This window comes from Phyllobates terribilis, unplaced genomic scaffold (assembly GCF_046119375.1).
Source record: "Phyllobates terribilis strain yellow unplaced genomic scaffold, ASM4611937v1 Scaffold_4__5_contigs__length_816908805, whole genome shotgun sequence".
NCBI classification, from domain to species: Eukaryota; Metazoa; Chordata; class Amphibia; order Anura; family Dendrobatidae; genus Phyllobates; species Phyllobates terribilis.
This window is the reverse complement of record NW_027362764.1, coordinates 509105601-509127030: the sequence shown is the minus strand read 5'-3', so window position 1 is coordinate 509127030 and position 21430 is coordinate 509105601. Positions and strand designations below refer to the sequence as shown.

The 21430-nt window shown below is 41.2% G+C and overlaps 1 protein-coding gene across 2 annotated transcripts in view; it reads right to left on the bottom strand.

Annotated features, from left to right (window-relative positions):
- The window catches only part of CDKAL1 (CDKAL1 threonylcarbamoyladenosine tRNA methylthiotransferase), an 871738-nt gene that overhangs the window by 500329 nt on the left and 349979 nt on the right, over positions 1 to 21430 (bottom strand). For both annotated transcript variants that reach the window (XM_073678844.1, XM_073678842.1), the window contains exon 9: positions 12951 to 13054. In XM_073678844.1, coding sequence (XP_073534945.1) covers positions 12951 to 13054 — 104 coding nt within the window. The remainder of the gene's footprint in view (positions 1 to 12950; positions 13055 to 21430) is intronic.

Here is a 21430-nt window from a genome sequence, read left to right as displayed (position 1 = left end):
TCCAGTGTGGTACATTAAAAGAAACATAAGCAGAACCATGTGGCAGGTGTGGAACGCTGCCCGTATCCCTAAAGTAGTATTGCCACATACCTGACCACATTAACATATCTACCAGTGTCATGTATACTCAGTAATATCGGGTTAGCTAGCAAGCTCCTACAGTCTGGCTAAAAACAAGAAAAAGAGGACAACTTCCTATCACGATTTAAAACAAATGCAACAAAACACTAAATATAATTACATTTCTTATAGAACAAATCATTTTTCAGTTTTAAATACAGTATTAAATTCAAAATAGATTTGTATTGATTTATTTGTAAAAGGGATTTAGTAAATGTTTGTATTCCCCATAAGATAACAATGCTGGAATTTTTTTTTCCTCTTGATAAATCTATGACTAAATTGACAATTATCCTTGTTAAGTGGGTGCATCTGACACTTTCTAATCAGTGCTGACAGCTTCAGACTATGCAGATACACATGGGAATGGAATTGCCCACTTGTCAATTTACTCATACATTTTCAGGAAGTATAAGGCTAAGTTCCCGCACAGCCATCAAAGTGTTAAATAAGTGCAGTCATAGTAATTGATTATGATCCACTAGGAGCACAATAAGTAACAATTTCCCCTTGGAACAATGTATATACGTAATTATTTGACTGCTAGAGCAGCGGGATATACATTTGATAGCTTCTCATAAATAGACAGGAGTCTGGTGGATGCTCGGTCAATTCTCTAACTGGTCCAAAAAAGTATAGCTGTGGGTTGAAATACACATTCATTTTATAGGGGTTTAGTGTTGAGTCTGGTTAAAGCAAATATACGTCAGTATATAAGTCTCCTGAAGAGTCGCTTGTAGTGTGGACAACGAAACGCGTAGAGACAAGGTACTTATGAAAGTGATGGTGCTTGTTGCACCTCACCCTTTATGTAGAGACGTAGGGTATATGTTTGCTTTTTAGTCACTCACTGACTACCCATCAGGGTGTGAAAAGTTAGTGCATTGTGGCAGCATGGTGGCTCAGTGGTTAGCACTGCAGCCTTGCAGTGCTGGGATCCTGGGTTCAAATCCCACCAAGGACAACATCTGCAAGGAGTTTGTATGTTCTCCCTGTATTTGCGTGGGTTTCCTCTGGGTTCCCTGGTTTCCTTCCACACTCCAAAGACATACTGATAGGGAATGTAGATTGTGAGCCCCAATGGGGACAGTGATGATAATGTCTGTAAATTGTCTGAATTGTAAAGCGCTGCGGAATATGTTGGCGTATATATATATATAAAGGGATAATTATTATTATTTTATTAACTGGTAGTGTTTTAATAAAGGTTAAGTTTTATCCGTTTGTTAGAGACTTTTCTAAGTTTTGGGGATAATTTAACTAGAACATTAGTGAACCAATTATTCAAAATATGACATACCAAAAAAAGACAAAAATGTGATAAAAACGCATGTAAAAAACACTCAAAAAGACAATGAAAAAAAATGAAAGTAGCCTGAAAATCAGCAACATCAAAAACTCACCAAATACTTATCATTGGAATGTAGCCTAACAGGATTGTCACAGTAGTAAATCTGCTCCAACATAGGTATCTTATTTTGTTAAGTACTATAGAAAGCTGGCAGATTGTATAATGAACCTACAATTGGTGATATGTGCAATGTCCATGTATATGTGATTCCCCAACTTGTAAGTAGGAGTTTAATATTGGAATCTTATCGGGGAAGTTGTGACCTGTATCATGTTGTTTTTTCCCAAGAGCTGACTGTGCCAAATGCGGTATGATTGTTGCACTTTTAGGGTGTATTCTTGTTTTCTAACATTTTATAGACTTACATAGAAGTTCAATATCAAAGTGTTGTATATTAAGGTCTGCAATATAACATTAAGCTGGATATACACGCAATGAAATTATTGTAGAATTACAATTTTCAAATTTTTAAAGACAAGCCATGAATTCTCACATTTTAAAGAAGTTTGGGCTGTGTCATAGGCAGTTCCCTGTGTTTTGTTGGATTGATTTCACTTTCCTAATGGTGGAAGAATAAGGGTTTGTGCACAGTTTTTTGGTTCATACAAAACATGGAAACTGCTTCAGGAAATTTCTTCTTTGGTAAGTTTTTTGACGCATTTCTTGTTTTATGAAGCGTTTACTAAACTCTTTTGTAGCATTCTTTGCAACCTTTTGATTGGACAGTGTTTAGCTTGGAGTGGATTCCATCAGTAGTCGCTTCAGAAAAGTGACATGCACTTTTTTCTCCATTAGGGGTTTTTTCAAAACCTTATGAGGAATAAAAACATTTTAAATCCTGAAAATATTAACAGTAAAGTAATTTTACAAAATAAATGAATTGGAAGAGTCTTTAAAGCGATTTTTCATGTATTGTTTTTTGAGTGGATTGGCTTAAAAAAAACTGTGTGTACATAGCCTTACTGCTAGATGTAATGGTGCTGATGGACACATTACTTGCACATGGTTGCTTTGGCTTCTTATAGTCTTTGATATTTGAGCATACATGAAATATTAGTGTCAGCTTGCAGTTCAGATGGACAGTATTTACTTAGTTATCCTTAGTTAAAGACCTAGGCCCTAATTCATCAAAATGTTTTCAGCAGAAATCTAACATAAAACACTGATAAATCACAAAGAAAACTTTAGGGACTTCCGGTACCTTTATGCTAGTTTCGCCCTGATCTGCCAAAATGGCCAGAAAAGCAGCCCCGATCAAGTTCCAAAGAAATTCAAGCTGTCCTGCAGGCGCAAGGTGCGTCAGTGTGAGTGCAAACTATCTGCCAACATTTGAATGAAAGGAAACAGTATGGCAGGAAACCCAGGAGGACCCCACTGCTGACCCAGAGACATAAAAAAGATAGACTGCAGTTTGCCAATATGTAAGCAAATAAGCCAAAATCCTTCTGAGAAAGCATCTTGTGGACAGATGTGATCAAGATAGAGCTTTTTGGTAAAGCATATCATTCTAGTGTTTACCAAAAACAGAATGAGACCTACAAAGAAAAGAACACAGTACCTACAGTCAAATATCGTAGAAGTTCAAAGATGTTATGGGGTTGTTCTGCTGCCTCTGGCACTGGGTGCCTTGACTGTGTGAAAGGCATCATGAAAACTGAAGATTACCAACGGATTTTGGGTCGCTATGTAGTGCCCATTGTCAGAAAGCTGGGTTTGCGTCCTATGTCATGGGTCTTCCAGCAGGACAATAACCCCAAACAAACTTCAAGAAGCACCAATAAATGGATAGAAACAAAGTGCTGGAGAGTGCTGAAGTGGCCAGAAATGAGACTAGATCTAAATCCTATTGAACACCTGTGGAGAGATCATAAAATTGCTGTTGGAAGAAGGCACCCTTCGAATATGAGAGACCTGGATCAGTTTGCAAATGAAGAGTGATCCAAAATTCTAGTTGAGAAGCTTGTTAATGATTATAGGAAGTGATTGATTGCAGTTATTTATTCAAAAGGTTGTGGAACCAAATATTAAGTTGACGGTGCCAACAATTTTGTCTGGCCCATTTTTGGGGTTGTGTGTGAAATTATGTCTAATCTGCCTTTTTTCCTCAATTTTTTTTGTGTTGTTCCAATACACATGAAAGAAATAAACCGTGTATAACAAAACATGTGTAACGGCAATAATTTTCTGGGAGAAATATTTCATTTTCTGGAAAAATTTCAAGAGTGCCAACACATTCGACCATGACCGTAGCTACAGGAATTTCTGGTTTAGCAACAAACTTTTTTTTTTTTTTTTACTTATTTTAAAGGGAACCTGTCATGTGAAAAAACACTATTAACCGGCAGATGTGGGGTTAATCTGCAGGTTAATAGCGCAGCACCAGCACTTTGAGACCTGCTGCCTGGAAGAAATGAAATTTATTCCTCACAGCAGTGTTCGGGTTTCTGTCACAGGGGTGGCGTCGGCGTGAGTTCGGTCACCGCTATATGTATAGGGATCAGCGGCTGTAACCGCGCCCCTGGCACTAACTGACAGGCTCAGCATTAGGGCTGTCTGTCAGTCAGTACTGGGGCCACGGTTACAACTGCCGCTCTTTATACACAAAGCTGTGACTGAACCCGCGCCAGCGCTGCCCCCATAACTAAAACCCTAATGCTGCCGGGAGGAATAAAGTTAATTTCCAGCGGGCCTCAAAGTGCGGGTGGCGGGCAAGTTCAGAATGCTATTAACCAGCGGATTAACCCCATATCTGAAGGTTTATAGAGTTTTTTCAAGCGACAGGTTCCTTAAAGCTGTTATAAGTTCACAAGATGAATGAAATGTAAATCAAGCAATCTTTTTTTTTAAATTTTGGCCTTTGGCCACAGATGGTGAGGAACCGTCTTAGTCTGTCTGGTAGGGCCCCAAAAGAGCGTTTGAGAAGCCCTCCTTAGAACAGCGGAGACTTTCTAACTACCATGAAATTATTTTGCCTAACCAAAGTGCATCCTATAGTCAGGCATTTCTTATATTCCGGTATATGAGACATGCATAGAGCCATAGTACATTTGTAGCAGTCAAGCGGAGTTACACTGGATTTATTCATTGTAACAACTATAATAATGGTGATGATAATGTATTGCAGATATTTGACAATGACTTTCTATTGAGGCCTAAATCCTCCACCATTCAAAGGTACTACACAATAGTCAGGGTATATACAGGACAGGATACTTTTCACAGGCACCAATTGTCTTAGCACAGAGCTTCATGTTCTTAAAGGACGCTGATCTGTCCAAGTAAAAATGTACTTTTAACATTTGATATATGTTAATTGAAGCTTTTTTTATGGGCTTGAGAAACACACACTTAGGCCCATGGTGGCTTGCATCATCTACTGAAAAACTATCCACCTCAGCATCTTTTTGCTGTACTCCCTCCACGAGATATTGCATGCTTTGCAGTACTTGAAAAGCCGTCTTGGGTTATAAACACAACGGCCAGCACTAATGTCCCCATTTGTCATACCAATTACAGAGCAGACCAATGCCATCACTAAATACTCACATGGCAAGCTCCAGAGCTCATTCAGCTCGTAAATTAAGTGTTTCTGTCCTTTTCATAAGGTTCACAGTGACTTAATTACTGAAGCTGAATGTTCCCCATGTAAAAGGTTTTATAAAATCTAAACTAGCTCCTTAACATGGCTCATTGCTCCAAGCTACAGTAAATGTTTGACATAATGAATTTATCTGAACATAGACAACAGAATCAGACGACTTTACATCATGCAAAGGGGTTTCTGGTTTAAAAAAAAAAAAAAAAGAACTTTGCTTTACTCGCCCTCCCCGGGTCCACCTCTGAGTCTCCGCCGCTGCTCCTGGTGACTGATATTGTCTGCAGTGCTGAGGTCACTTCAACAGTGTTGTAGCCAGTTACTGAGCTCAGTGATTTTGCTCAAGGTAAGGGCATGAGCCGCTGAGCTCACAGATTGGCTGCAGTTCAGTAGACAAGACATCATGGCTGCAGATAAAAAAAAAAAAAAAAAGACATTTGGGAGCAGTGGCGGAAATTCAGTATTGGAACCGGTGAGGGTAAGGTCTTTTGTAACAAACTGTGTTTAGGTGTTTTCTGAAATCGTGAAAACGTCTTGCATTCCTATTCTTTTCTCATCTGTGTCATTACGGTTCAGTGTTAGAGAGTAGAAAAGCTAAAATACTCCCCACTGATCTGATCTTTTATTTTAACAAAGTATCATAAGGCTTAGCTCACACAATGCCTTCTTTTGCGGCGTTTTTGCATAGTTTTGGCGCGGCTTTTTTCTTTTGCGCGGATTACATGTATGATTTGTCTACAGCACGTTTAATAAAGTTAGTTTTATTCACCAAAATGCAGCAAAAATGCAGGAAGAGTTGAACTGACTGCTGCAGATTTAAAAAAGTTGTCCAGTCCTTTATATTACCCCCCAATGTATCCCCCCAGGGCCCCTAAGGATTTTTGTAATTACCTTACGTTGCTGTTTCTGCCTGTGAGCGGCACTATCCTTGGCCGCTAACAGGCATCATGTGACCCCGCGCTGATGTCACGACAAGTGAGACATGGCTCAGCGCTGGGGACCCCGCGGTGGCTGCTGAGTTGTGGGCGTGGTTACCCCCCACGTCACACCCAGTATCCACCGCGCGCTTTCCCAATGAATGGGGAGAGGCAGAGCGTGCGGTGGATGCCGGGTGTGACGTGGGGGGTAACCCAGCCAACAGCCTGGCATCCACCGTGGAACGCAGAAGATTTAGACCCCCGGCTGCTGCCAGCACTTGTCGTGACGTCAGCGGATGTCAGAGCCGGCTGCAGCCGGGGGTTACGTGATGCCTGTGAGAGGCCAGTGATAGCGCCACTCACAGGCAGTATCTGCAACGTAAGGTAATTACAAAAATCCTTAGGGGCCCCGGGGGGATACATTGGGAGGGTAATATAAAGTACTGGACAACCCCTTTAAAAACCGCTGCAGTGCTCAAATTCAGTTCCGAACCAAAAAACACAAGCCTGTGCATGAGATTTCTGAAATCTCATAGCTTTTGCTGGCATTGTAAAATGCAGTTTCTTATTTGCTTAAAAATCACTGGAAAAAAAACACTACAAAAACACTGCATGGGAACATACGAGCTTAAAACATAGCTAAGTAGGCTTTTTGAAAACTGGGGGATGTTCAAGGCTTTGATTCCCAGAGTAAATGTGGTATTTATTTTTTAATGATTTTTTAATCCCTTAGTCTACTCATGCTTTTTTTTCTTTTGATTGTATAAGTTTTTATTTTGCAGATCTAATAAATAACATTAACCTGAAAATTGATTCTCCCATGCACTGCAAGCCTATAACCTATACATGTACACACTGTGTAACCTATGGCACTGTCGCTACAGCACAGCCATCAAGACCTTATTCTAGGAGATTTTAATGCCAAGGAACAGATTACTTTCAAAAGGTCCTTAGGATAGATCATCAATGTCTGATTGGTCAGGGTCCGACATCCGGAACTCCCGGCGATCAGCTGTTATTGGTGTCGGCGGTCGGAAATACGCACTTGGCAAGCTGGCCGTCTTCTGATAGTGGCAGCCAAAGGGTACTGCACACATCTGCCTCCGATTAAAAAACAGAGCAGCTCCGCAAGTGAGTATTTCCAGCTGGTGGCCACCGCCGATAACAGCTGATCGGCGGGGGTGCAGGGTGTCGGACCCCAACAGATCAGACATTGATGACCTGTCCTAAGGATAGTTCATCAGTGATAAAGTAGTGGACAACCTCTTTAAGTTGTCTATCACAAGACAGGACAAGAGTAACAGCGTGATGGAACGATTCTGCCAACAGCACTGTGGGAACTTCTCCACCATTAGCTCTAATTTTACACTACTATTGTAAATTTAATCAAAAAATTGTAAGTTATCCTCTAAACATGAGATAAGGTATAACTAACTGCTGTGGGTCCGAACAGCTGAGACCCAGTGGACCAAAGAACGGGGGGTCAGAACCAAAAGAACAGGTCTCTGCAGAGATCAGCCGTGAATGAAACGGACCTGCACATGCTCGACCTTCATAGTGAAAGGGAGTTCCAGAAGTATCCAAGTTCAGCTATTTCTGACAGTCCCATAGACAATGAATGCTCAATGTGTTCTCACAAACATTTCAGAGCCCCCTTCTCATAATTCGTGGGGTGCCAGTCATTGGCCAGACACCTGTGGATAGGGTAATATCTTTCCTAGATGGTACAGCGCCTTAAACGTGCCTTTTATTGGAAATAGCAAAACTGTAAATAAGCAAATTAAACGGCTTTAAATAAATGTATCTTATGTTAAACTTTTAGCAAAACATTGCACAAGAATATTAATCTCTCTGTGAGACACTCATTGCAATGCATTCATAAAATACGTGTTTTCATGTTGTGAAAATGGGTTTCAGACCGTTGCTGCCTTAGGCATGTCTTGTAAAAGAATAAACTGAACACAAGATCATTCTAATAAAACAAAAGCTTACAAGACCAATCAGTAAACTTCACAGCCATCCACAATATAGCACAATGAAAAGAAGACCAGCTTATCTGCTGCTAATAGAGGTGGAGATGCACGTGTTTGGCAAATTTTAAATAAAATACAGATTATTGAAGTAAATGTGCACAAAGGAATACCTAAGCCCTGATTGTAAATTCAGTCACATCTACGTGTCAAAGTTGTGCAAATCGACTTGACAGGGAAAGAAAAAAAAAGTGAGTTTTTGTGTATGGATAAGGAGGGGGGACTACACAGATGCAAGTTGGACATGCTAAGCAATTCATCATACTGCAAATGGATGAAGGGATACCAGCAAATCAAACCCAGAGTTCCATATGTTCCCATTACAGGGAAAATTTTATCTTGCATAAATTGATAAAAGCCATGCCAACTGACAGTTGTTCCTTCTGGTTTATCTACTACTTTTTTCTTTTTTAATTTACTAAGATTGCATTACATTATCTTAGATGACAATTTTTATGCTCTAGTGTAAGCGGAATCTTGCAACCTGCAAACAGAACAAGTCCTAGAGGATCTGGAACAAATGTTTGACTATTTACAAAGTGACATGTTAGAGGTGTAGCATCATAGAGACAAATAGCCTGGCTTATAGCAATCATCGAGGCAAGATAAGAGCAAAATATAATGAGGGCCAATGCTTTTTCCTAGAACATAGTAAGGTTATTACACTTTCAAAAAAAATGTTTACTGTGGAGAACCCTCTGGCAATTTTTGCAAATTCAGTAATTATTAAAATTGATATAGATCAGAAAGCAAAATACTGCAAAACAAATCATCGGCCTGTTACCTACATTAGTGTTCCAGAGTTAAAAAACTGAACATGGACAATACCTCTCCCAATACAAAGTTGCCTCCCTAAATGTTCTCAATTAGGCTAAGTGCACATGATGCAGAAATGCTGCATATTTTTTACGCTTCTCCCTGGCAGGAAAAACGCATGCAGATTTTACATACGTTTTTCCTGCCAGGTAGAAGTGTTTGTCAAGCGTTTTTGCATGCATTTCTGCATGCGGGTTATCAAGCGCTTTTCCAAGCGATTTTAGCATCACTTGGAAAAGTGCTTGACAACTTGGTCACACTATATAAATCCATGCAACAGGCATATATAGTGTGACCAAGTAAATAATTAAAAAATAGTAAAAAAAAAAAAAAAAGAATGAGAATGTCAAAAAATAAAAAATAAAGATTATACTTACCTTCTGATGGCCCCCGGTCTCTTGTACAGCCCGCGGTGGTGTGAAAGGACCTTTCATGACGTCATTTAGTCATGTGTCAGGTCACGCGATCGCTGATGTCAGCGGTCGCATGACCTGTCACATGATTCAATGAAGTCATGGAAGGTCCTTTTAGACCATGGCGAGCCGCCCAACACACCGGGCGCATCGCTGAAGAGACCAGGGGCCATTGGAAGGTAAGTATAATCTTTATTTTTTATTTTAAATTCTTTTTTTAACAGGTACCATGGTGCCTGGGTCTGGAGGAAAGTCTCCTTTTCTCCAGACCAGGGTACCATCTGCACATTGAATCGCTTAATATCTGCATGTGCAAATGTAGTCATGCGGATATTAAGAGATTAAATGCAAGTCAGTGGCGGCAATTACGCTGCGAGTCCGCAAATTTAATGGACATGTTGCGTATTTTTCCGCAATGATAATCCTCAGTGGAAATTTCCGCAGCATCTGCACAGCACATGCGGATTATCATTGGGGAGCATGCGGCACGTATTATCAAGAGTTTTTTTAAGCGTTTTCGCTGCGGGAATTCAGCAGCAAAAACACTTGAAAAACACATAGTGGGCACGCAGCCTTAAATTTGTCTAAAACTAGAATGACTACTCTAGTTTGTTATAAGGATACACAATAAAATTTCTTCTCTTCAAGCAGTATACCTTCAAATATATAAGAAATATGCTTCCTCTAGATGCACTTACAGTTAGGTGCAGAAATATTTGGACAATGACTGAATCTTCGTGATTTGGGCTCTGAATGACACTATTTTGGATTTAAAATGAAACAACTGAGATGCAATTGAAGTGAAGACTCTGAGGTTTAATTAAAGGGGTTGAACAAAAATATCCTGGGAAACATTTAGGAATTGTAGTCATTTTTCTACAAAGCCTCCTCATTTCTGTGGCTTAAAAGTAATTGGACATATTAGCTTTACCATAAATAAAATGTTCATTTTTAATACTTTGTAAAGAAACCTTTGCAGGCAATGAATGCCTGAAGTTTGGAAGCTATGGACGTCATCAAACGTTAGGTTTCCTCTGCCTTAAGTTTTATCTTAAGCATGTGAAATGCTGCGCGATGGGGTTGCAATCTGGTGATTGACTCAGCCATTGCACAATATTCCACTTCTTTGCCTTAAAAAAACTCCAGGGTTGCTTTTGAAGTATGTTTTGGGTCATTTTCCATCTGTACTGTGATGAACCATCCAATAAACCTTGCTGCATTTGGTTGAATCTGAGCAAACAGTAAAGCCCTGTACACTTCAGAATTCATCCGGCTGCTTATGTCTTCAGTCACATCATCAATAAACACTAGTGACCCAGAGCCACTGGAAGCCATACATGCCCATGTCATCATACTGCCTCCACCTTGTATTACAGAAGATGCGGTGTGCTTTGAATCATGAGCGGTTCCAAACCTTCTGCATACTTTCTTCTTCCCATCATTCTGTTACAGGTTGATCTTAGTTTCATCTGTCTAAAGAATGCTTTTCAAGAACTGGGCTGGCTTCGTTAGATGTTTTTGGCAAAGTCTAATCTTACTTTTCTATTTTTAAGGCTGATCAATGGTTTGCACATTGCGATGAACCCTCTGTATTTGCTCTCATGGAGTCTTGCCTTTATGGTAGACTTAGCTACTTAAATGTTTCTGGAGAGTGTTTTTCACTTGGGTGGATGTTGTGAAGGAGTTTTTCTTTACCATGGAAGGGGATTCTGCGATCATCCATCACTGTTGTCTTCTGTGGACATCCAGGCCTTTTTGAGTTCCCAAGTGTGCTCTTTTTTGGAAGAATGTAGCAAACTGTTAATTTGGCCATTCCTAACATTTCTGCAATCTCTCTGATGTATTTCTTTTTTTTTCAGCCAAATGATGGTCAGTTTCTCTTCCAATGAGAGCTACTTTGACAGCATGGTGTGGGTGTACAGCAACAGCTTCCAAATGCAAATGCCACACCTGGAATCAGCTCCAGACCTTTTACCTGCTTAATTGATGATGAATATAGCCCATGCGGCCCCTAAAAAAGAGCTTTTGAGATAATTGTCCAATTACTTTTGGTCCCTTGAAAAAGAGGCAGCTACATATTAAAGAGCTGTAATTCCTAAACCCTTATTCCAATTAAGATGAGAATATCCACAAACTAAAGCAGTGAGTCTACATTTTAATATCAAAAGACTGACCATCGCTTCAAAAACAGAAAAGAGGTGTGCTCAGGTGCTTACTAAGAGTAGCCATCTCCATATATAATGAACGAATAAAGTAGCACTCTATAGCGCTATAGTATGCAAACATGAATTATATGAAATTTAAATTATTGCTCTAGAAAATAGAAATAATTTGAGAATACTTATTTAACCTATTTAGTGTGAATCTTCTCTTAGACTGAAGCCTACGTGTATATGGGAAGGTATATAGCAGGATCCTACCTTCCCATATACATGTAGGCTTCAGTCTAAGAGGATTCAGACTAGATAGGTGCCCAGCAAAGAGAGTTTCCTTACTGTGGCTGCCGGGTACACATGAATTGGCCAATTAATGCGCTAAGTATTATCAAATTATTTCTATCTTCTAGATCAACCCTCCTAAGCTGACCACATGAGCATGTAGGTCATAGGAAGATGAAAAAATTGTACATCTTTATCTGTGATCTGATGTCTTATTCCCAAGAAGTCCACATTTTTCTTATTATGTAAATGAGCTGTTAAGATTAATGGCCAGGACACAGATCTTCCCGAGAATCTGCCTACATAGTTTTTTATAAATGAAAGGGGGGAATTATCAGTGTGAAACATGTCGATCTGGAAAGCAAACTGTCAGTTACTACATGTCTCATACTGGTAACACCCCCTTTCATTTAAAATGAGCATTGGAGGCAGATTCTCAAGTTGCCTCATGTCTGGCCAAGAGCTCTTAACAGCTCATTTAAATATTTAAAAAGAATGTGGATTGCTCTATAAAAACTTGGTTTGCAAATATCAAGGTATTATTTTATTCAGTTTTCCTATGACAAGCATACCCATATAGACGAATTGGGAGGATTGAATAAAAGAAAGAGACAGCGTCCTATTCAGATGAAAAAAAAACTTCAAGGTTCCATTTATCCTGCCATAGATGCGACGTTTCGACCAGCCATAGGTCTTTTCAAGCATACGTAAGCTTGAAAATACCTATGGCTGGTCTAAATGTGACATCTATGAGAGAATAAATGGAACCTTGAAGTTTTTTTCAACTGAATTGCAAGCCGTCTCTCTCTTTTATTGATTTTTTTCCAAGTGGGACATTGTGTGTCCTTTTTGTGCCTATGTGCCCTTTATAATTGTCCAATATTGGAGTGCTGTGAGACAACTTTATTTTTATGTTGGCTTAGTAGGATTAATCCTAATGACAGATTCCCTTTCAAAGAACCCTTGGAAAATACATCATGTAGCAAAAATGTAGCTTTTTACTTAATTCGCAAACAGAAATCCCAATATTTGATAACTAGTTTCCAAGAGTTGTCATCACTTAAAAAGTCGATATCACTGGGATGTGCAACATTGCTCTATTTCACTTTAATAATCGAAGTACAAATTTTATTTTTGCAATGAGTGGACTTTACTATACTTAACGGGTATGAAGTCATTTGGAAAAAGTTGTACAGCTTACTGTATCCAATATCACATTTCAGGCCATATTCTTTATGACATATTATAAGTAGTAGTTTTGACCTCTTACCTTGGAAAGACTGCTTTGCTCGATCAACCAACTCTTCTATCGAGTAACTGGCGAGTTCACCTCTTGCATGCTTAGTCTTGCAATACGTACATGCATTTAGGCAGCTGTAAACAATCAAAACATAAATTATAAGACACTATTACAATTTACAAATCCTTTGAAGAACATGTGCATAAAACTACTGTGCTATACCCTGTGTAATGTATATACACCCTGCTATATTCCCTGTGTATAATGAATACATTCATATCTCCCCCCCATCCATCAGTGAGGGGAAGTAGGGATACTCTCTATTGACACGTCTGGAGTTCTGGTGCGTTGTGCATTACTTCTATTCCCTGTAACAGTATCCAGTGCAGGAGATCATGCTGAAGATGTGTATGACACTTAGGAGGAGTGGGAGAGGTTTGGGCAGACTCACAAAGGGTGTTCTAATTCCTAGCTTGCATTCCATAACAAGGAATAATGGGAAATGTAGTTAGAAAGGGGCAGAGGATTCTGAAGAGGAAGTAATGGCTGTGACAGCAGAACTGGTGTTAGGGTGTAAAAAGTGAAGTACAAAGGCATAAAACATGAAGGTGGAAGAAAAAGTATTTGGGGATCTATAGAGAAATTATTCTTAAAGTGTAAACGCTGTTTTAATTTTTATTGTATAAACTCAATAGTATATGTGAAAATAAGAAACTTTGTAATATACCTTATCAGAGACATCGGCTTCATTCTATGCAAAGATTGATAATTAATTTCCAAAATTCTCAATTTACGGGTAAAATCTGTACACGGTGAAGAAAGATTGTTACATGACAGATAAGACGTAGCAGGTGCTGCTGCTAATATTCTATGTATAGGGGAGAGATGAGGAGGGAAGAGGCAGAGTTCCTCCCGTCTACATAGACTCTTATCAGTAACAATTGCCATCTATTACCACAGTAATGTAACAATCTGTGTTCACTGAATATCGATTTTACTCGTAAATTGAGAATTTTGAAAATCAAAAGATCAGTTTTGCAGGAGAAAGAAGCAGATTTCTCTAATTATTTTCAAGCGTACCATTGATTTATGAAGTATAGATATTAACACTAAGCATTCATGACAAAAAACAGTAACAGAGTAGTGGACAACCACTTTAAGAAAAAAAAAAATCACAAAGGGCCAATTGTTATTTCAGGTCAAGTTTTATTTGCTTATAATATATATATATACACATATATACACACACACACACACATATATATATGTACCGTATATACTTGTGTATAAACCAACTTTTTCAGCACATTTTTTATGCTGAAAAAGCTACCCTCAGCTTATACTCTTTAATAGCGCATTAGAGAGTATGAATATTCACTCCTCCCCACTCTTCTCTTTAGTAGCGGACACACAGGATCGCTGAGCAGCAGCAGGAGCCAGTGGCTGCGAATGACAGTGTGTGGTATTAAAGAAAATGAATATTCACTCCTCTCCTGCCCGTAGTCCCGGTGTGGAGAGGAGTGAATATCCCCGCAGCTCACCTCAGCGTCTTAGGGCGCATGGCAGTGACGTCATGCGCTGCTCAGATGCTGAGATCAGCTGCTGGCAGAACAGGACACAGTGCTGGAGCAGAGGAGGAAGGGGAGTTAAGGGTTTATTTTTTTCATGTGTGCAGTGATGAAGGGCCATGTATACCAGGATAGGGGGGCCATGCATATCAAGATTGGGGATGAGGGGGCCATGCATACCAGGATTGGTGATGAGTAGTGTTAAGCATTCCGATACTGTAATATCAGGTATCGGCCGATATTCGCGGTATCGGAGTTCCGATACTGAGTTCCGATATTTTTACAATATCGGATACCGGAATCGGAAGTTCCCATAATGCCTGCGCTCTGCAGTGTCTCTGAAGGATGACAAGCTGGATGGCAGCGCTCAGCTGCGATCCAGCCTGTCATCTCAATGTCATCCCAGCATGGGAGAATTCTCATGATTGTTTAAAAGCCGGCGGCTTTTTACCGCCCGCCGGCTTTTAAACAATCACTCAGCCCCATACTCGCTTCCCCGCAGCCTACCACCCCAATCCTCCGCTCCCCTCACCACCTCCCATCCCGATCGTAAGTTAGGACCGGGCGGGGAGCACAGCACCAAGGAGCGGGGAGCGAAGGACCCGGGCGGGGTAGCCGGCGATGAAAAGACTTCACCGCCGGCTTTCCCATTCTGTGCTGCGCTTTCCCATCGGTTATATCAAATGAACAGCTGAGGTACCAGGTTATGCTGATCAGCTGTTCATTTGAAGTCGCCGCGGTGCCCTCAGAGGGTTCATGTGAGTTCATGCTTGACTGCATTGCATGAACTCACATGAACTTTCCCACGGCAGCACAGGTCAGCCTCACCTCCCAGACCATCAGCCCGTCATGATTGGTGTGTGCGTGCAGGCAGACGTAGGCCGATGTGACACTACTACTCCCATCGGCCTATGTCTGTCCCCCGTCCACTCGTGCCAGCAGGATCAGCTCGATGGGAGCAGTAGTTCCCATCAGCCTGATCCTGCTATTTAAATTGCCCTACTGTGTCCCCAATAAATTTTAAATACATTTCATTGGTGGCCAGTGGTTACTTAAAATAAATTAGTTTATACATTACCTGTCCCCGCCGATCGCCACCTAAAATAAAGTAAAAAATTAAAAAATACACATACTCACCTAGACACCTAATTCCCCGAAGCCATCGATCTCCTGTAATAAAATATAAAATAATAAACCACAACCTTATCCTTACCCCTCCGTAGTAATCCACGAGTGTCCCACAATGATCTCCAGTTTAGAGCAGCCACATAGAATGTGAAAGCTCTGAACCGCTGCCGCCGCTAGAATGACGGGGCCGTAAAGCAGCCTCGTCATTGCATAAGCGGGTTCGCCGGAGTTCAGGCAGCGCTGCTCCGGTCAGCTCCTTTACGGCCCTGCTGTACCGTGAGAAATTCCCACAGTACAGCAGTGCCGTAAAGGAGGTCTCCGGAGCAGCGCTGCCTGAATGCACTCCGGTGACCTCAGTCAGTGGCTCCCGCTGCCGGGAGCGGACGTGTTCCCGGCAGCGTGAGCTTACAGCAGCCATGCACAGCTGTCACCATCTCCAGATGTGACAGCTGTGCATGGGAGATCAGCGCAGGAATGTGGACAGGTAACTATTTTTTTTTAGTAAACTAGGAATTAAATAAAATGGTGTGTTTTATTTCAAATTATTTTTTTCTGGGTGTAGTGTGTGTTTTTTCTTTTTAACACTTTGTAGGTTAGTAATGGGGGTGTCTTATAGACACCCATCATTACTAACCTGGGCTTCATGGCAGCTGGCGCTGACATGAACCCCAGCCCTATTACCCCCTGCCACCGCACCAGGACAGCGTGGAAGAGCGAGGCTAAGTGCCAGAATTGGCGCATCCTATGGATGCGCCATTTCTGGGGCGGCTGACGGCTGGTGTTTCTAGCATGGGAGGGGGCCAATATTCATGGCACCCTTCCTGGGCTATTAATATCAGCCCCCAGCTGTCTGCCTAGCCTTTGCTAGCTATTAAAATAGGGGGGACCCCACGTCATTTTTTTGGGGGGGTCTCCCATTTTAATAGCTAGTAAAGGCTAGGTATTCAGCTGGGGATTGATATTAGTAGCCTGGGAAGCTCCGTGGGTATTACCCCCTTCCCAGGCTTCAAATATCTGCCCCAGCTGTCTGCTTAACCTCCGCTAGAGACTAAAATTATGGGGGATCCCACGCCAATTGTTTTTTTAATAAATCCTTTATTTTAACACTAAATGACACTTGAGGGGTTAATAAAGATGCAGTCCCTAAATTATTATTTCTTTTTTAATTAATTTTTCCCAAAAATTTTGACGTGGGCTTTGCCATATTTTTGTATGCCAGCCAGGTACAGAATCCAGGAACGGGCTGCCCCCAACTCCCAGCTGCCTATTTGTACCTGGCCGGACACAACAATATAGGGAAGCCCTTTTTTTTTTATTATTTCATGAAATAATTTAAAAAAAAAAATACGTGGAGCTTCGCCCTACTTTTGTGTCCAGCCAGGTACAGCAGGCAGGAACGGGCTGCCCCCAACCACCAACTGCCTATTTGTACCTGGCCGCACACAACAATATAGGGAAGCCCTTTTTTTTTTTTAATTATTTCATGAAATAATTAAAAAAAAAAAAATACGTGGAGCTTCGCCCTATTTTTGTGTCCAGCCAGGTACATCTAGGCAGCTGGGGGTTGGAATCCGCAGCGCAGGGAGGCCCAAGCTTTCTGGGCCCCACCCGCTGCAAATTGCAGTCCGCAGCCACCCCGGAAAATGGCGCGTTCATAGAAGTGCCATCTTCTGGCGCCGTACCCAACTCATCCAGGGCCCTGGTGCGGTGGCTCACTGGGTAATAAAGGGGTTAGGGCCAGCTTGGCATTATCAGCTGGCCCTAAGCCCGAAATTCATGGGGTCACGCCAATATTAGACATGACCGCCATGAATTTTAAGTAAAGTATTTAAAAAAAAACACAAACACCCAGAATAAAGTCCTTTAATTGAAATAAACACACAATTCTTTATTGTTCTAAATTAAACCATACTTACCATCACGCCCATTCCAGCTGAAGCCAACGATCTCCTGCAATGAAAGAAAAATAATAAAGCAACATCATCCTTACCTTTCGATGGTTCCCAGGACAGATCCAGCTCTGCTACATCGAGATGACAGGCTGGACCGCAGCAGAAAGCTGCCATCCAGCCTGTCATACCGCAGACACTGAGAAGCGCAGGCATGCTTGCGCTCCTCAGTGTCAGGCTGTGACGGCATCCCGATGAGCCGAGTCTCTCATGCTCACCGCATGTGCAGGAGAATTCTCCCACGCTGTCAGTGACGTGCATGAGGTGAGCTGAGTTCATTGTCGGCTCATCTGGACATCTGTTGTGTTTTTTTTTAACTTTGACTATGGGGTTAGTAATGGGGGTGTCTTATAGACGCCTCTCCATTACTAACCTGGGCTTGATGTCAGCTGGCATTATAAGCTGACATCAACCCCAACCCTATTACCCCACTGCCACCGCTACAGGGCAGTGGGAAGAGCGAGGCTAAGTGCCAGAATTGGCGCATCCTATGGATGCGCCATTTCTGGGGTGGCTGACGGCTGGTGTTTCTAGCCTGGGAGGGGGCCAATATTCATGACACCCTTCCTGGGCTATTAATATCAGCCACCAGCTGTCTGCCTAGCCTTTGCTAGCTATTAAAATAGGGGGGACCCCACGTCATTTTTGGGGGGGGTCCCCCATTTTAATAGCTAGTAAAGGCTAGGTATTCAGCTGGGGGCTGATATTAGTAGCCTGGGAAGCTCCGTGGGTATTACCCCCTTCCCAGGCTTCAAACATCTGCCCCAGCCGTCTGCTTAACCTCCGCTAGAGACTAAAATTACGGGGAACCCCACGCCAATTTTTTTTTTTAATAAATCCTTTATTTTAACACTAAATGACAAGTACAGTAACCAACACTATCACTGTACTTATTATATATGTGACTGACATGTTTCTATCTAATCTATGTGTGATGCTCTATTCTTTCTGTTATAAATCGTCGGGTACCGCTGCTGAATTGCCGGCCGGCTTTTTTAAAGAGACGGTGCATGAAAACACTAATATTTTTTTAAATAAATCCTTTACACTAAATGACAAGTACAGTAAGCAACACTGTCACTGTACTTCTTATATATGTGACTGACATGTTTCTATGTATCTAATCTATGTGTGAAGCTCTATTCTTTCTGTTCTAAATTGTCGGGTACCGGTGTATGCCGCTGCTGAATTGCCGGCTTTTCATGTTTCACTGTGAGCACTGTTCCCATCGATTTGGGCAACCACCTCCCCCAATACATTCAACATTATTGTTAGTTGTTTTCCTTCATGTAGAATTAACCTACAAGGAAAGAAAGGGTTTATTTTCATTCCGATATTTGTGTCCCATTGACTTGCATTGGTTTCCGGTATCGGAATCGGCGATATCCGATACTTTTTGGGTATCGGCCCGATCCAATCCGATCCGATATTTCCTGATATCGGAAGATATCGCTCAACACTAGTGATGAGTGACGAATACTTACCAGGATGGGGAAATTTACCAGTAGCTGCTGCATTTCCCACCCGTGATTTATAATCGAGCCAATAAGTTTTCACAGTTTTTTGTGGTAAAATTAGGTGCCTTGGCTTATATTTGGGTCAGCTTATACTAGAGTATATACGATATATATATATATATATATATACATACACACACACACACACAGATACATACATATATACAGTACATATATATATATATATATATACCACACAAAAGGTTGGTATATAAAATGAGAATGCTTGGTCTGGGGGATAATGTGTGCAAGTGGGTAAATAGCTGGCTGAGTGAAAGAAAGCAGAGGGTGGTTATCAATGGAGTAAGCTCAGGGTGTGTCAGGGTTACTAGCGGGGTGCCTCAAGGGTCTGTCTTGGGCCCTATATTATTTAATATATTTATTAATGATCTAGTGGAAGGGTTGCATAGTAAAATAGCAATATTTGCAGATGATACTAAACTTTGTAAAGTAGTTAATACAGATGAGGATAGGGCACAGCTACAGGAGGATTTAGATAAATTGGGGAGTTGGGCCAAAAAATGGCAAATGGGGTTCAATGCCGATAAATGTAAGGTCATGCACATGGGAAAGAAAAACAGCAGTCACCCATACATATTAAATGGGAAACAGTTGGGGAATTCTGACATGGAGAAGGACCTGGGCGTCTTGGTTAATAGCAAATTAAATTGGAGTGCCCAGTGTCAGGCAGCAGCTGCGAAGGCAAACAGAGTCATGGCATGCATCAGAAGAGGAATAGGGGCATATGATGAGAACATTGTTCTTCCTCTGTATAAAGCGCTGGTAAGGCCGCACTTAGAATATTGTGCACAGTTCTGGGCTCCGGTGCTCAGGAAAGACATATTGGAGCTAGAGAGGGTACAAAGGAGGGCGACTAAGGTAATAAAGGGAATGGAGGGACTAGAATACCCAGAGAGGTTGTCAAAATTAGGCCTATTTAAGTTGGAAAAGAGAAGGCTTAGGGGAGACCTCATAAACATGTATAAATACATCAGGGGGCAGTACAGAGATCTCTCCCATGACCAGTTTATACCAAGGATGGTGACAAAGACGAGGGGGCACACTATGCGTCTGGAGGAAAGGAGGTTCCTGCACCAGCATAGAAGGGAATTCTTTACGGTCAGAGCCGTGAGACTCTGGAACTCTCTGGGAGAGGAAGTGGTGATGTCCAACTCACTTAATGAGTTCAACAGAGGCCTGGACGCCTTTGTTGAGAACAATAAAATTACATCTTATGCTTAGTGATAATTAATTAATCCAGGGATTTAACCTTACTGCCAGATTGGTGTCGGGAAGTGAATTTTTCCTCAATGATGTAAATTGGCCTATATGCATGGTTTTTTTTTTGCCTTCCCCTGGATCAACGCTGCGGAATAGCTGCAGTGCACAAGAAATAGGCTGAACTGGATGGACGCTTGACTTTTTTCGGCCTTATAAACTATGTAACTATGTAACAGACCAAAAGTTTGGACACACCTTCTCATTTCAAGATTTTTCTGTATTTTCATGACTATGAAAATTGTACATTCACACTGAAGGCATCAAAACTATGAATTAACACATGTGGAATTATATACTTAACAAAAAAGTGTGAAACAGCTGAAAATATGTCTTATATTCTAGGTTCTTTAAAGTAGCCACCTTTTGCTTTGATGACTGCTTTGCACACTCTTGGCATTCTCTTGATGAGCTTCAAGAGGTAGTCACCAGAAATAGTTTTCACTTCACAGGTGTGCCCTGTCAGGTTTAATAAGTGGGATTTCTTGCCTTATAAATGGGGTTGGGACCATCAGCTGTGTTGTGCAGAAGTCAAGTGGATACACAGCTGATAGTTCTACTGAATAGACTGTTAGAATTTGTATTATGGCAAGAAAAAAGCAGCTAAGTAAAGAAAAACGAATGGCCATCATTACTTTAAAGGGAAGGTGCCATCAATTTTTTTTTTCTTTTTCTTTTTGCGATAATATTAAATTAAGCTTTGTAATGCAGTGTTTGCACAGGTTGCAAACACTGCAAAATGCAAAATATCTACAAAAAAAAGAATACCTATACTTGCAGCTAGGGGGAGCATCTTCCTGTACAGACCTCAAGCAGCTACAGTAATGCTTACTTGCATTACGTTAGCTGCAAAATTTGGGCAGTGTCCTTGTGACATCAATGTTTCCCTCCCCTTTTAGGTGTTATACTACACCCAAAAGTGGGGGAGGCAGAATAAAGACTAGAGACAATGCACCGCCATTTTCTTGGTGACTGTACTGTGATCTAATCTCAACCAGCTGCTAAACAGGAAGTGGATCTCAGTATATTTACAGAAGAGCAAGCAGAAGGAAGACAACGGACTGTGGAGC